The sequence below is a fragment of the Schistocerca piceifrons genome, chromosome 3 (assembly GCF_021461385.2).
Source record: "Schistocerca piceifrons isolate TAMUIC-IGC-003096 chromosome 3, iqSchPice1.1, whole genome shotgun sequence".
NCBI classification, from domain to species: domain Eukaryota; kingdom Metazoa; phylum Arthropoda; class Insecta; order Orthoptera; family Acrididae; genus Schistocerca; species Schistocerca piceifrons.
The window spans coordinates 296,934,155-296,947,040 of NC_060140.1; the positions used below are offsets into that span (position 1 = coordinate 296,934,155).

At 39.1% G+C, this 12,886-nt stretch overlaps 1 protein-coding gene across 1 annotated transcript in view; it reads left to right on the forward strand.

Moving 5' to 3' along the window:
• The first annotated feature begins 2,324 nt into the window (after nt 1-2,324).
• LOC124788605 (pancreatic triacylglycerol lipase-like) overlaps nt 2,325-12,886 on the forward strand; it is a 118,614-nt gene continuing 108,052 nt past the window's right edge. Inside the window, exon 1 of the mRNA XM_047255875.1 lies at nt 2,325-2,682. Within this exon, the coding sequence (XP_047111831.1) occupies nt 2,325-2,682 (358 nt within the window). The remainder of the gene's footprint in view (nt 2,683-12,886) is intronic.

Genomic DNA, 12,886 nt, shown 5'->3' on the forward strand with positions numbered 1-12,886 from the left:
ACCAACCTGACTGTTGCAATTTATCCCTAGATGAATTTGAAAAATGTTTCTTGAAAAAGTTTTGTTTTGATGCTGAAGAGGCAAGGATAAAGAGTGAGTTAAACGGTCCGAAGTACAGGGAGCAGAGAGGGAGTATGAAAGAGTTTTGCAAAGACCAGATCATGAAACTTGCACACTTAGACCAACCTTTTCGTGAATTAACTCAAATAGATGTACTTGAGAGAAGGCTACCAGAAAGAATTCAAATGGGGTTAGTTTATGGGCCAGATGATTCTGTAGACCAGTTCCTAAAATATCTAGAAAAGTTGGACAGGCCATATAATAGGTTTGGCCAACACAGTACTGATTTCAGGAGGCCAAACTGGAGTAACCACAATCATAACAGAAATACAAATAATAGTGACAGTTTTAAACAAGAACATAACAACAACACTCTGGGGAGGAAAGACAGGAATCCATATAATTTTAGAAATTATCAGGATGTACGACCAAACCATGGGGACCAACAGTTTTATGAGAATAGAACTTCTGGGAACAGAAATGGTGATAGGAATTTTGAAAATAGAGGTGGACAGTGGACAAATAATAACCAGTCCCCCCACAGGTGAGAGATAATAATAGTAGAGGCGATAGGGTTTCAACACAACCATATCCCACACAATTGTAAATATCTGAGTGCTATTGCATTTTTTCTTTGATGTTTTGTTATTTGTGTAATGAACTATAAGTATGGGGGTGATTCTTGAATGATACTAACAGGTACAAGACTACTTTGCTATTGAATACTATACTCATACCCCATAAATACTGTATAACATTTTATCATTTTTGTAAATACCTTGAAGAGACTGTCTGATAACTAGTAAATATGTATACTATACTTTGTCTTTGAACTACTTGGAAACAGTGCACAGTGCACCATGCTATTTTACGTAAATGTCTATGACACGGAACTCTGAAACAAACAAATCCTATTTTCACCGAAGTGTGTAGAAGATATCAGGAGAGTTATTGAAATTGTGGGTACTTCTTTCCCAAAAAATTGATACATAATATTATCTGTGAACAGTATATAATTTTGTGTATTATCTAAGTGGACATTTTCCAGTTCTATCTAGCTTTAAGTGAATTTTCAACCAGAAATGGTATGTATATTTCAGACAACCCCATGATCTGGGGAGGACATTTCCATTTTTGTGTTTTAAGTGTTAGTTAGATGACATGTTCTGTGGACAATCACCATAGTGCTTGTAAATATAGGTTATATCATTGATGTTGTATAGTATCTTCAACCGTGAGTTGAACCAAATTGGTAGTGACCTTAGCTGTGTATTTACAATACCTTACAATATCTTTTAGTTATGTGATAGATTTCAATGTATAGTGTCCCCAATTGCAGTTGTGCCATGTTAGCACACTGGACTTATATATGAAGTACTATACACATAATCTAGTATCCTGGAATTGAGTATTGCTTATGTAGCACACAGAACTTTATAAAATGTTTTGACTTTTTAGTGGTGTCTATGCTGCACATAGTATTTTATGAACTACTGACAATGTAAAATGGTATTGTAAACCATGGTAGTGCCAAAAAGGCACAGAGGTCTTGCTTCTGAGATATGGTATCCCATTTTTCAGTATTGAAATTGGTATCATAATCTACAATATAGCAAGTGGTATCGTATGTTACAGTTATGATGAAAGTAACAGAAAAATGATATCAACTTTTCAAAAATTGAGTAACTTAAGAAGTCAAGTGTATAAGAGAACAAATCATTTATCTTATTATTATCTGCATCCAAGTTAAAATTTACTTATTGTTGAGTGTTAGCTTTAGCCTTGTTACTCCTAATGCATTAATATTTGCTTTACAGTTCTGTCTTAGTATAAGTACTTTTTCTTTAACCTTCCGTCGGGCACGGCTGTTCAAATTGATACACCTCGAAGTTTACTGTAAATTATTTGTCAATGAGTGGCAACACTGACGCCTACTCACTAGTAGCTAACCTTTTCCGAACGCTTGTCATTGTTGTGTGCTTCAGTGTCAATACGACTGCTCTGTTGTCGATATATGTGCCGATTGATCAGTTTGATACACTGCGCCCATTCGTGTTGCATTTCAACAATTCATTTCTTTGATTATCAACATAACTTAGTAAGTAGTACAATGTTAATATACAATGTGTAATGCATTTATTTTCTTTTTGGACCATTTAATCGTCAGTTAAGAATGTTTGAATACCAGGTATCAAATTGATACACTGCGCCTGACTGCATTATTTTATAGGAATTTTATCATTTTAGGTGTGAGACACTTGATCATGGCAGGCTACAGTAAGACGTACAACCTCCTTGACCCAAATCATGTTGCAGAAATACAAAAAATGTTGTTCAAAGAGGATAATGATGAAGTTCATGAGGATTTTGAAGATGAAATAGACACAGATTGTGATGATGCAGTTGAAGTTCGACAGGAAGATTCAGAAACAGAGGAAAATGACAGTGAAAATGACGAGGAAGTACTTGAAGAAAGCCAGAATTATTGTAGTGGAAGGGACAAAGAGACAAAATGGAATAAAGTTCCACCATTGCAGAGAGTACATTTCAGGGCTCACAATATAATTCGAAAGTTACCTCGTCCTATAGATGTGGCAAAAGCATTGAGAACGCCTTTGGAATGTTGGAATTGCCTCATAGATGACGACGTTTTGTCGGTTATAGTGCTGTATACCAATCAGTATACTGAAAGCATCAAAGCTTCTTTTCAGCGAGAGAGAGATGTAAAACCTATAGATATTATTGAATTAAAAGGTTTCGTTGGTCTTCTGTTTTTGGCTGGTGCTAACAAAAGTAACAGACAAAGAAGATCTGTGGGGAAGTGATGGGGATGGAATTGAAAAATTTCGTCTCGTTATGAACATAAAACGTTTCAAATTCATCATGCGGTGCCTTAGATTTGATAATCGTGTAACTCGCGATGAAAGGAGAAAATTAGACAAGATAACAGCAATTCAGGAAATATATTCTCTGTTTGTACAGAATTGCCAGAAATCCTATACTCTTGGAGAAAACGTTACAGTACATGAGAAACTTGAAGGATTCCGTGGAAGGTGCAGTTTTCACCAATACATACCTAGCAAACCAAACAAATATGGAATTAAGAGATATGCTCTTGTGGATTCCCAAGTATTTTATCTCTATAATCTGGAAATATAAGCTGGGCTGCAGCCAGAAGGACTGTACCACGTTAGCAATAAACCTTCAGATGTTGTTCTGCGACTATGTGAACCAATTTATCAGTCAGGTCGAAATGTGACAGCAGACAATTGGTTTACTAGTATTGGTTTGATAGAAGAACCAAGAAGAAAAAAAATCTTTCTTTTTTTGGGACGATGAAGAAAAACAAGCGTGAGATTCCTCTGGAGTTTGCCATCAGTAAAGGCAGGGCTGTCCATAGTTCACTTTTTGGCTTCAAGAAAGGCTGCACTCAAGTTTCCCACGTTCCTAAAAAGGGGAAGTGTGTTATCTTGGCATAAAGTTTGCATGAAGATAATTCAGTAGATGCTGACACTGGAGATAAACAGAAGCCATCCATTGTAACATTTTACAATAGCAGCAAAGGTGGAGTCGACACTACAGATAAGTTGACCGCTTCATACAATGTAGCAAGAAATGTGTGCCGTTGGCCCATGGTCATATTTTTTGCAATGATCAATATGAGTGGAATCAGTTCACAAGTAATTTACTATGGTAACAATGAGAATTTTATCCGAAGAAAAGGATTCCTGAAGCAACTCTCACATACGTTAGTTCTACCTCACCTGGTTTGTAGAGGCTTGGACACCTCAGGAATTCACAGAGATCTTCAACTGCGGCTACAACAATATAGGCCAACATGTGAAGAAGAAGGAGAAGACACAAGCAGAAATGAAGAACAAGGGACTGGGATCAAGAGGAAAAGGTGTAATACCTGCACAGAAAAAAAAGACCGACAAAATATTGTTGCAAAATGTGTCAGAAGCCTATCTGTTTGCTACACATTGAACCTTTTTGCGCTGAATGCGGAAAAATTCCTCATTTGTTACCACAGTCAAAAAGTGACGATGAAACAAATTAATGAGTTGTAATATCATTTTTGTTCTGCTCCAGTGTCATAATAGCCTTTCTATAAAGATAATTGTCATTTGTAATGTGTTTTATTAGTGAAATATAATAAAGAAGCAAATGAAAAAGTGACGTTTTTATCATTTGTTGCTAAAGCCCAACATTGACGATAAGAAACCTGAATGATGAATATTTCTACTGCAGTTGTGCTCGTATGTCATCTTTGTCTTTCATTAAATATATTTGGCACTTATAATATATTTTGTGAACAGAATTTAATAAATGATCACGTGAACAAATGATGTCGTCAATTTGATACACTGCGCCCGATCTCGCTGCGACAAACACCGCGCCCGACAGAAGATTAATATTGCTAATTAGTATTTGTACAGATTTCAATAGCATAATTACATCTGACAAAATCTAATTTTTTTTTTGCAAGAAGTAACCCTTTTCAATTTTTTTTTCAAGATGAGTCAGTATTTACTTTTGCCTATGGGGTTTATCAAGTATTCTTTTCACTTAACTTCAAATCAGTTAAGAAGTAATCTTGATGTTCTCTGTTTTTTTTTTTTTTCCAGATTTTTAAGCCTTATTCATCTTGCAATTCTCTTATGAAATATTTCATATATGTGATTAGGGAACATTGAATTCTGAAGCTGATATACTGCAAAATAGCTGTGCCCACTCACAAAAAAATCAGTCTTCAACTATTCAGACCACAGAAACCTATGATTTCATAAACACTTGTGTTACTACATGTTCAGTTTTTGTAAACATGGTGCGTGCCTGTGAGGAGCAAAACTCTTGGGGGGGGGGGGGGGGGGTGATGTGCAATAAGCCATTTGGACTATGTGTATTATCCTATGTTGTGCTAACACAGTTAACACCTATGATTTCATAAACACTTGTGTTACTACATGTTCAGTTTTTGTAAACATGGTGTGTGCCTGTGAGGAGCAAAACTCTTGGGGGGGGGGGGGGGGGGGGGTGATGTGCAATAAGCCATTTGGACTATGTGTATTATCCTATGTTGTGCTAACACAGTTAACCCCTGTGATTGAAAATCAAATTTCATAGAATTACTATACTACAAAAACATAAATTTTTGTTTATGTGAATATATATTATCATTATTGTTCTATTGTGCTGTTGAGTGAATTTCATTTTCTGTACATTATTTTCAATTTAATTTTCTATGTTTTGATCTTAATATGAATATATCTTTACTGATGTACTTTGGATCAATGTTAACTGTGCCAGTTGGTTGTATGTTGTCTGGTAGGAAGGGAGAAATGAGAGATTTAAAGTTTTTCTAGAGTTGCATACAAATGGAATGTATTTTGCTGAGTGAACATTGTAATTGACGGCAGCAAGGCATCTAGGACTTTTGAAAATGAAAATTATGTATGAATCAGTTTGTTGTCTATGTTATTTCAAGAAACATGTCGAACTATAGGGTTTCCAGATCTACAAGAGAACCTGTCTGCCAGAAAGAAGAAATTAAGAAGAAATTTAAGCAATGGATTGAAGGAGATATTTTTTTTTTTTAAAAAAAACACTAGATGAGTATTTTTTTTTAAACCACCACTAGACCCAACCAACAATATTTTAACTCCATGAACATTGATTACAATTAACAGTCATCCAATGTGTGAACAAAAGAGGTTGTTAAAATAGGAACTTTTTTAAAGTAAAGCAAGCACTGAAAATAGTTAAGTTTAGGTAATGGAATAGAAGAACTTTTAGCTTTGACCTATATGACATGGAATATCTGACTTATCATGTTTAGTATGGTAGGAAACACTGATAGTTTGAATAACTAGTAAAGTTTGCTGTAGGAGATATGATAGGTTGATTGCTAGTGAATGTGATTTAGTTCTCAGAGACAGAGCAGGTAATAAGGTAGACATTAGTAGTTGTAGTTCAGTACTGAGCAGCTAGAGCCTGGTCAAAGAGTCACAATGGAATTGGATGGTTTAGATTTCCTGTCAGCAATATGCTGAAATATTGCACCATCGCAAGGTGAGTCATTGGCCCTGATGATGTCAATAAAATTTAAAACACTCCAAGTCTTGGAGGATAACAGTGCACATAATAGCAGTATATCTACCAATAATGTCTATAGAAATTGTTATGGGAGAACATATCGGATTCATGATATTGAAGAGCTCAGTGTAGTGAGGCCACTGGACTGCTTGTATTCTCTTGGAAAGAAAGATAATTGTGAATTTAAATATATAGGTTTATTATAAAGTATCATAAGAAATATGATGAAGAAGTGTCATGTGCATTTGTTGATGTGTTGTGATGGTGAAGTAAGTGCCAGGATGAAATAATATTAATTGGTATTCACTGAGTGATAGAATTCTTCCCCATCAATACATCTGACAAAGTGGCAACAGTAATGCTGCCACAACTCACTTCCTTTTGTAGACACATTTTTATTACTTGGACCACTGAGATAAGGCAGCAGGATAGCATCCATACAGATTATCAGAAAGAGAAGTGTACATGTCAAGGAGTGCCTTTTTTCCTTTTTGCTGTAGTAGCAATGGGTAGCATATAATATTAAGAATTTTATTCAAGTTGTTAGAGGTATATTATGTAAGTAATATGAGAATGTGGTAAATGTGAATTTTAGCACTAAATAGTAAGTGGATTAGAATGCCTTCCTGATTCCCACTCACTTCACGTGATGAGAAATGACGTAGCTGCTAACAGGACCAAAAGTGACAGCTGAAATGAAGATAGCACAGATGAGAGCATACAGACTCAGTGATTGTGAGATAATGTAAACAGTGTCACTGTGAGACTAATAGAGGATGGCAAAGTGTAAACGCTTGAGACTGAATCAATGCCTATATTGGTGACAGTTTTCAATAGAAGTTCTGGGGCTGAATGATTCTTAGGAGGAAGGAGTTGTAATGGAATAGACACTGCCAAAACCTGGTCATAGTGGTGTGGCCAGGGCATTAACAACTGCCAGACAATGCCCCTACCAATACAGGAACTCTGTAGAAGCTGTGAAATTAGCACCACTGCTTCCACATGCCTGTCTCTGTGTGCCAATGACCTGGGATGTTGACCAGACATCAGGAAATTTCTACAATTCGTCCCACTGCTGCTTGATGAAAGACAGATGTTGGTCACTGATCCAGTTCCACACCCTTCCAGAGTGACACGGAAGCACATAAACTTCCATTAAGTCAACTAAGAGCAGCTGCATTCAAACCCTCCTGGACCATCCATTGTTGTGGACCAGTTGCGCAACTTAGCTGTGCTCACTCTGTGTGTATGTCAATGCCAGGTTGTGACCCAAAGATCACTGCCTGACTGCCTAGCCCCTGGCATCCAGCACTCTGCCGCTGCCTCTGTGAGACCCCTCGCTGATATATCTGCCTCCTTTAATGGCCAGGGCATGAATGAACAACCCACCATTTTTGTGCCACTGATGTCCAATGGCGATTGACGTAGCATCTCCCTGGATGGCCCTGCCTACTGTCACATCACTGGGACCCTGAGCCACAACATAAGAAGATGTTGCTGCCTGCCACAACCATCACAGCTCCCAGCTGTGGGCTGTGACTGTCTTGTTGATTCAGCAGTGCTCAGCATGCCTGCTTTGCCAAGTCAGTGGACCACTTTCATGGGATTGTGTGTAGACCACATGCTGTCTGCTTTGCCTGCCACACCGATTATAAGTAGTACAGGAAGACACTAAACTGCTCTAGAGATGAGGGTGCACTCAGATGACTGTCCAGGTTGAATGAAATAATAAAGAATTCTTAATGTTCTCTATTTGTTTCTCTACATCTGGCCGCTGTGTCCCTCCCAACTTCCCAACCATCTACAAACTCACAATGCCCAGATGGGAGAGCCATCATCACAATGAGCACCAGAGCAACTGCTCTTCCACCCCTCTGTAGAGGTCATTGCACCCCAACCTGCTACACTTGTGTAACCATTTTTGAGTTTACTGTGTAATCCATCAAATGGATACTTCCATGTTTACGAAATTACATTGGCCATAAAGTGTTAAAATGGAATTATGTGGCTGACAATAATATAAATAACATGACACCAAAAGTTTCTTGAACAGCTGTGATGCAACACTACTTTCTAATATAATTGTGTATTGAGCGCTTGGTGAGGATATATTCATATCTAGCCCTCCCCTTACATTACCATCTGGAACATGTCTGACCCCATGCATCTATCAAAAGGCAGATGGATATTGTATCCTTGATAAGTAGTGGCAGTGAAATTCCAACATTGAGCTATGATATTAAAGTGGAGTCAATTAATTTCCTCTGACGGTGGCAGAGCACCAATGTTGTGCCTCCATCCTTGCAGGGGTCAATCAGAGAAGCAGCCTAGGCAGACAGAGCCTTTGATTTCTTGGACACTATAAACATACGGGCACAGCAGGTGCGAAGCCAGTTCACATAGACTACTATAAACAAAGCTATCTTTCATACACCTTTATAATACTGTGATGATCACATTGCTGTGGATTTTAGCTTTGGTTTGGATTATTTGGATATTGCTTATTATGTACTTGACTTCTGTTCTCATATTCACTGGCTTGGAAATTCTTATGTGATTTGTAAGAAAATAAACACCTACAGCCATCCTTATGTTGTCATTTATTGTATATCTACTAGTTTTGGCGCTTTAATGTACCATCTTCAGGCCTTAATTGGTGCTGATTGGGTTATCACGATCCATATATATGATGCATCAGTGGCCAACAACTGATTTATGCAGACTACATGTAACTGTGATAACTGTGATGTCGTCTCTCCAACCATCAACTGACACTGATGTATCATATATATGGATCATGATAACCCATTCAGCATCAAGAAGATGGTACACTGAAGTGCCAGAACTGGTAACCACACAATAAATGACAACATAAGGACGGCTGTAGGTGTTTATTTTCTTACAATAGTGGACAGCCTTAGTCCCTCGGACCTCCTGGCGCAAAGATGGACATACCAAAAAAATTCTTGTGTAAAGTCACTCTCTGTTGTTTCCTGGCAAGTATAGTTCCCAGGCTGCTCACCTGTTACAGTCTACTAGCATGTCATTTTTCACAATGTATCAGTCAGTGCTTGAACTCTGAACCAGACCCTGAGCAGCACGTTTTGTGACTCACCTTTCAAATGTGTAAAGAATATTTTGTAATCACTTTGAACAAGTTGGAAAAAGCTCATATCCAGTAGCAACTTGACTTGAAGAGTTCCCCTGCATTCAACACTTCTTCAAACTTGGAATTTTGTGGATAGCACGTCGAACTCACATTTGGGAGGATGACGGTTCAAACTGGGTCCGGCCATCTAGATTTAGATTTTCTGTGATTTCCCTAAATCGTTACAGGCAAAGGGCACACCCAATTTTCTTCCCCATCGTTAACATAACCTGAGCTTGTGCTCCATCCCTAGTGATCTCGATCTCAAAAGTACCACTATATTAAACCAAATCTTCATACCTTCCTTCTTGAATTTTAATGAAAATTATGAATGGAACAAAATATCGAACTGTTTATACAAATTAGTTTCCAATATGAGATGAAATTGGTACAGACTTTAAGATGGAAAGATGTTTTGTGAATTAAAACATGGTCCACATAGGCTGTATCCTTTTTATTTTCTGTACAATTGGCCAGTTGCAACTGTAGGTTATTTTCAAGCACATACGCCTATTTTAGGCTTCCAGTTTCATTTCTCATTCTAATACATCGCTGGTACATGTGGACATGGATATATTGTATTTTGTGTGTATGTGACAGAAAAACAAAACAGTAGTATACATGATTACGTCCATTAGTTGACATAAACAGAAAGCTGCCATATCATAGTATACAATTAGTCGACACAAGCAGAAAGCTGCCATAGCATAATATACTATGATGTGGCAGATTTCTGTTTCTGTTGGCAAATGGATGTGATAAAGTACACTGCTGTATTGTTTTTGTGCCACATACACACAGAAATATGATGTATCCCAGTCCACATGTACCAGCGGTGTATTAGAATGTGCAAAGAAACTAAGCTTGTGATATGTCTCGAAAATGGCCTATGGTAAAGTGGCCAATTTTGCGGAAAATAAAAGGAACACAGCCTACTTGGGCCATGTTTTCATTCTCAAGACATGTTGAGGCTGTGGACTCCCGCAAAAATAAAACTTTTTAAAAATGCCACAAGTATGACAATGGCCATCACAAGCTGTATGAGCTTCTTTTCTCTGGGCATAGGCTTGTGTTAGAGGACCCAACTACTAGTGGTGCTCAAACTGTGTTTGGTTACTGTGCTGTCCTTGTGCAAGATTTTAAGCTGGATTCTCCTATCCTGGGCATCGTTTCCTCTGACTGATGGCCTTGTAGGTGTGGATTTCCATAGAACAGTAGTCATTAGACATCGCGAGAGAGCACAATGGGGCACTCCGCAGAACTCATGGACTTCGAACGTGGTCAGGTGATTGGGTGTCACTTGTATCATATGTCTGTACACGAGATTTGCACACTTCTAAACTTCCCTAGGTCTATTGTTTCCGATGTGATAGTGGAGTGGAGACGTGAAGGGACACACACAGCACAAATGCCTACAGGCCGATCTTGTCTGTTGATTGACAGAGACCGCCAACAGTTGAAGAGGGTCGTAATGTGTAATAGGCAGATATCTATCCAGACCATCACACAGGAATTCCAAACTGCATTAGGATCCATTGCAAGTACTGTGACAGTTAGGTAGGAGGTGAGAAAATTTGGATTTCATTTTCGAGCGGCTACTCATAAGCCACACATCACGCTGGTAAATGCCAAATGACGGCTCGCTTGGTGTAAGGAGTGTAAACATTGGACGATTGAACAGTGGAAAAACGTTTTGTGGCGGTCCAATGACAGGGTGTGAGTATGATGAATGCCCAGTGAACGTCATCCGCCAGCGTGTGTTGTGCCACTAGTAAAATTCGGAGGCATTAGTGTTACGGTGTGTTCGTGTTTTTCATGGAAGGGGCTTGCACCCCTGTAGTTTTGTGAGACACTATCACAGCACAAAACATTGATGTTTTAAGCACCTAACTGCTTCCCACTGTTGAAGAGCAGTTAGGGGATAGCGATTGGATCTTTCAACACGATTGATCACCTGTATATAATGCACGGCCTGTGGCGGAGTCGTTACACGACAATAACATCTCTGTAATGGACTGGCCTGCACAGAGTCCTGACCTGAATGCTGAAGGACACCTTGGGATATTTTGGAATGCCGACTTCGTGCTAGGCCTCAATGACTGACATCGATACATCTCCTCGGTGCAGCACTCCATGAAGAAAGGACTGCCACTCCCCAAGAAACCTTCCAGCACCTGATTGAACATATGCCTGCGAGAGTGGAAGCTGCTATCACGGCTAAGGGTGGGTTAACAACATTGAATTCCAGCGTTACCGATGGAGGGGGGCACTAACTTATAAGACATTTTCAGCCAGGTGTCCGGATACTTTTGATCACATAGTGTATAAGACAACATGTGTCTGGCGCAGTTGTTAGATAGGTTAGTCCTGCTACAATGGCAGGTTATCAAGATTTAAATGAGTTTCAACGTTGTGTTATAGTCGGCGCACAAGCGATGGGACACAGCATTTTCGAGGTAGCGATGAAGAGGGGATTTTCCCATGTGACCATTTCAGAGTACACTGTGAATATCAGGAACCCGGTAAAACTTTTCAGCAAATAATGACAATGCAGCAGGATGGGCTGAAGATGCATTTCGCAACTGATAGAGACAACTGCCTATGTTGGAGCTGTTTGTGTTTTTTTTAAGGACCTGTCAATCCACAGTGCAGGCTATAACTTTGTCCTGTTCCACTACCACAGATAGAATGAACCAGAGGTGTTCACCTTGATGTATGGGCCTTGAAGGAGCTGGCTCACTAAATTGCCACAGATGGCACTTGAAACAAATTTCTTTCTGGTTCACCATTTACCTTGGCAACCAATATTAACAAAGCGTTCACTCCCTTCCCCACCTTAAAATTGGCAGGAGTCAATAAGACTGTTGAAACAGTACATCTGGTCACGTGATCGTGACGTCACGGGAATATACAGGGTGATTCAAAAAGAATACCACAACTTTAAAAATGTGTATTTAATGAAAGAAACATAATATAACCTTCTGTTATACATCATTACAAATAGTATTTAAAAAGGTTTTTTTTCACTCAAAAACAAGTTCAGAGATGTTCAATATGGCCTCCTCCAGACACACGAGCAATATCAACCCGATACTCCAACTCGTTCCACACTCTCTGTAGCATATCAGGCGTAACGGTTTGGATAGCTGCCGTTATTTCTCGTTTCAAATCATCAATGGTGGCTGGGAGAGGTGGCCGAAACACCATATCCTTAACATACCCCCATAAGAAAAAATCGCAGGGGGTAAGATCAGGGCTTCTTGGAGGCCAGTGATGAAGTGCTCTGTCACGGGCTGCCTGGCGGCCGATCCATCGCCTCGGGTAGTTGACGTTCAGGTTTCATAACTAACCTTTTTCGTAGAACTCCCCATACAGTTGATTGTGGAATTTGCAGCTCTCTGCTAGCTCTGCGAGTCGATTTTCCTGGGCTGCGAACAAATGCTTGCTGGATGCTTGCTACATTTTCATCACTCGTTCTCGGCCGTCCAGAACTTTTCCCTTTGCACAAACACCCATTCTCTGTAAACTGTTTATACCAACGTTTAATACACCACCTGTCAGGAGGTTTAACACCATACTTCG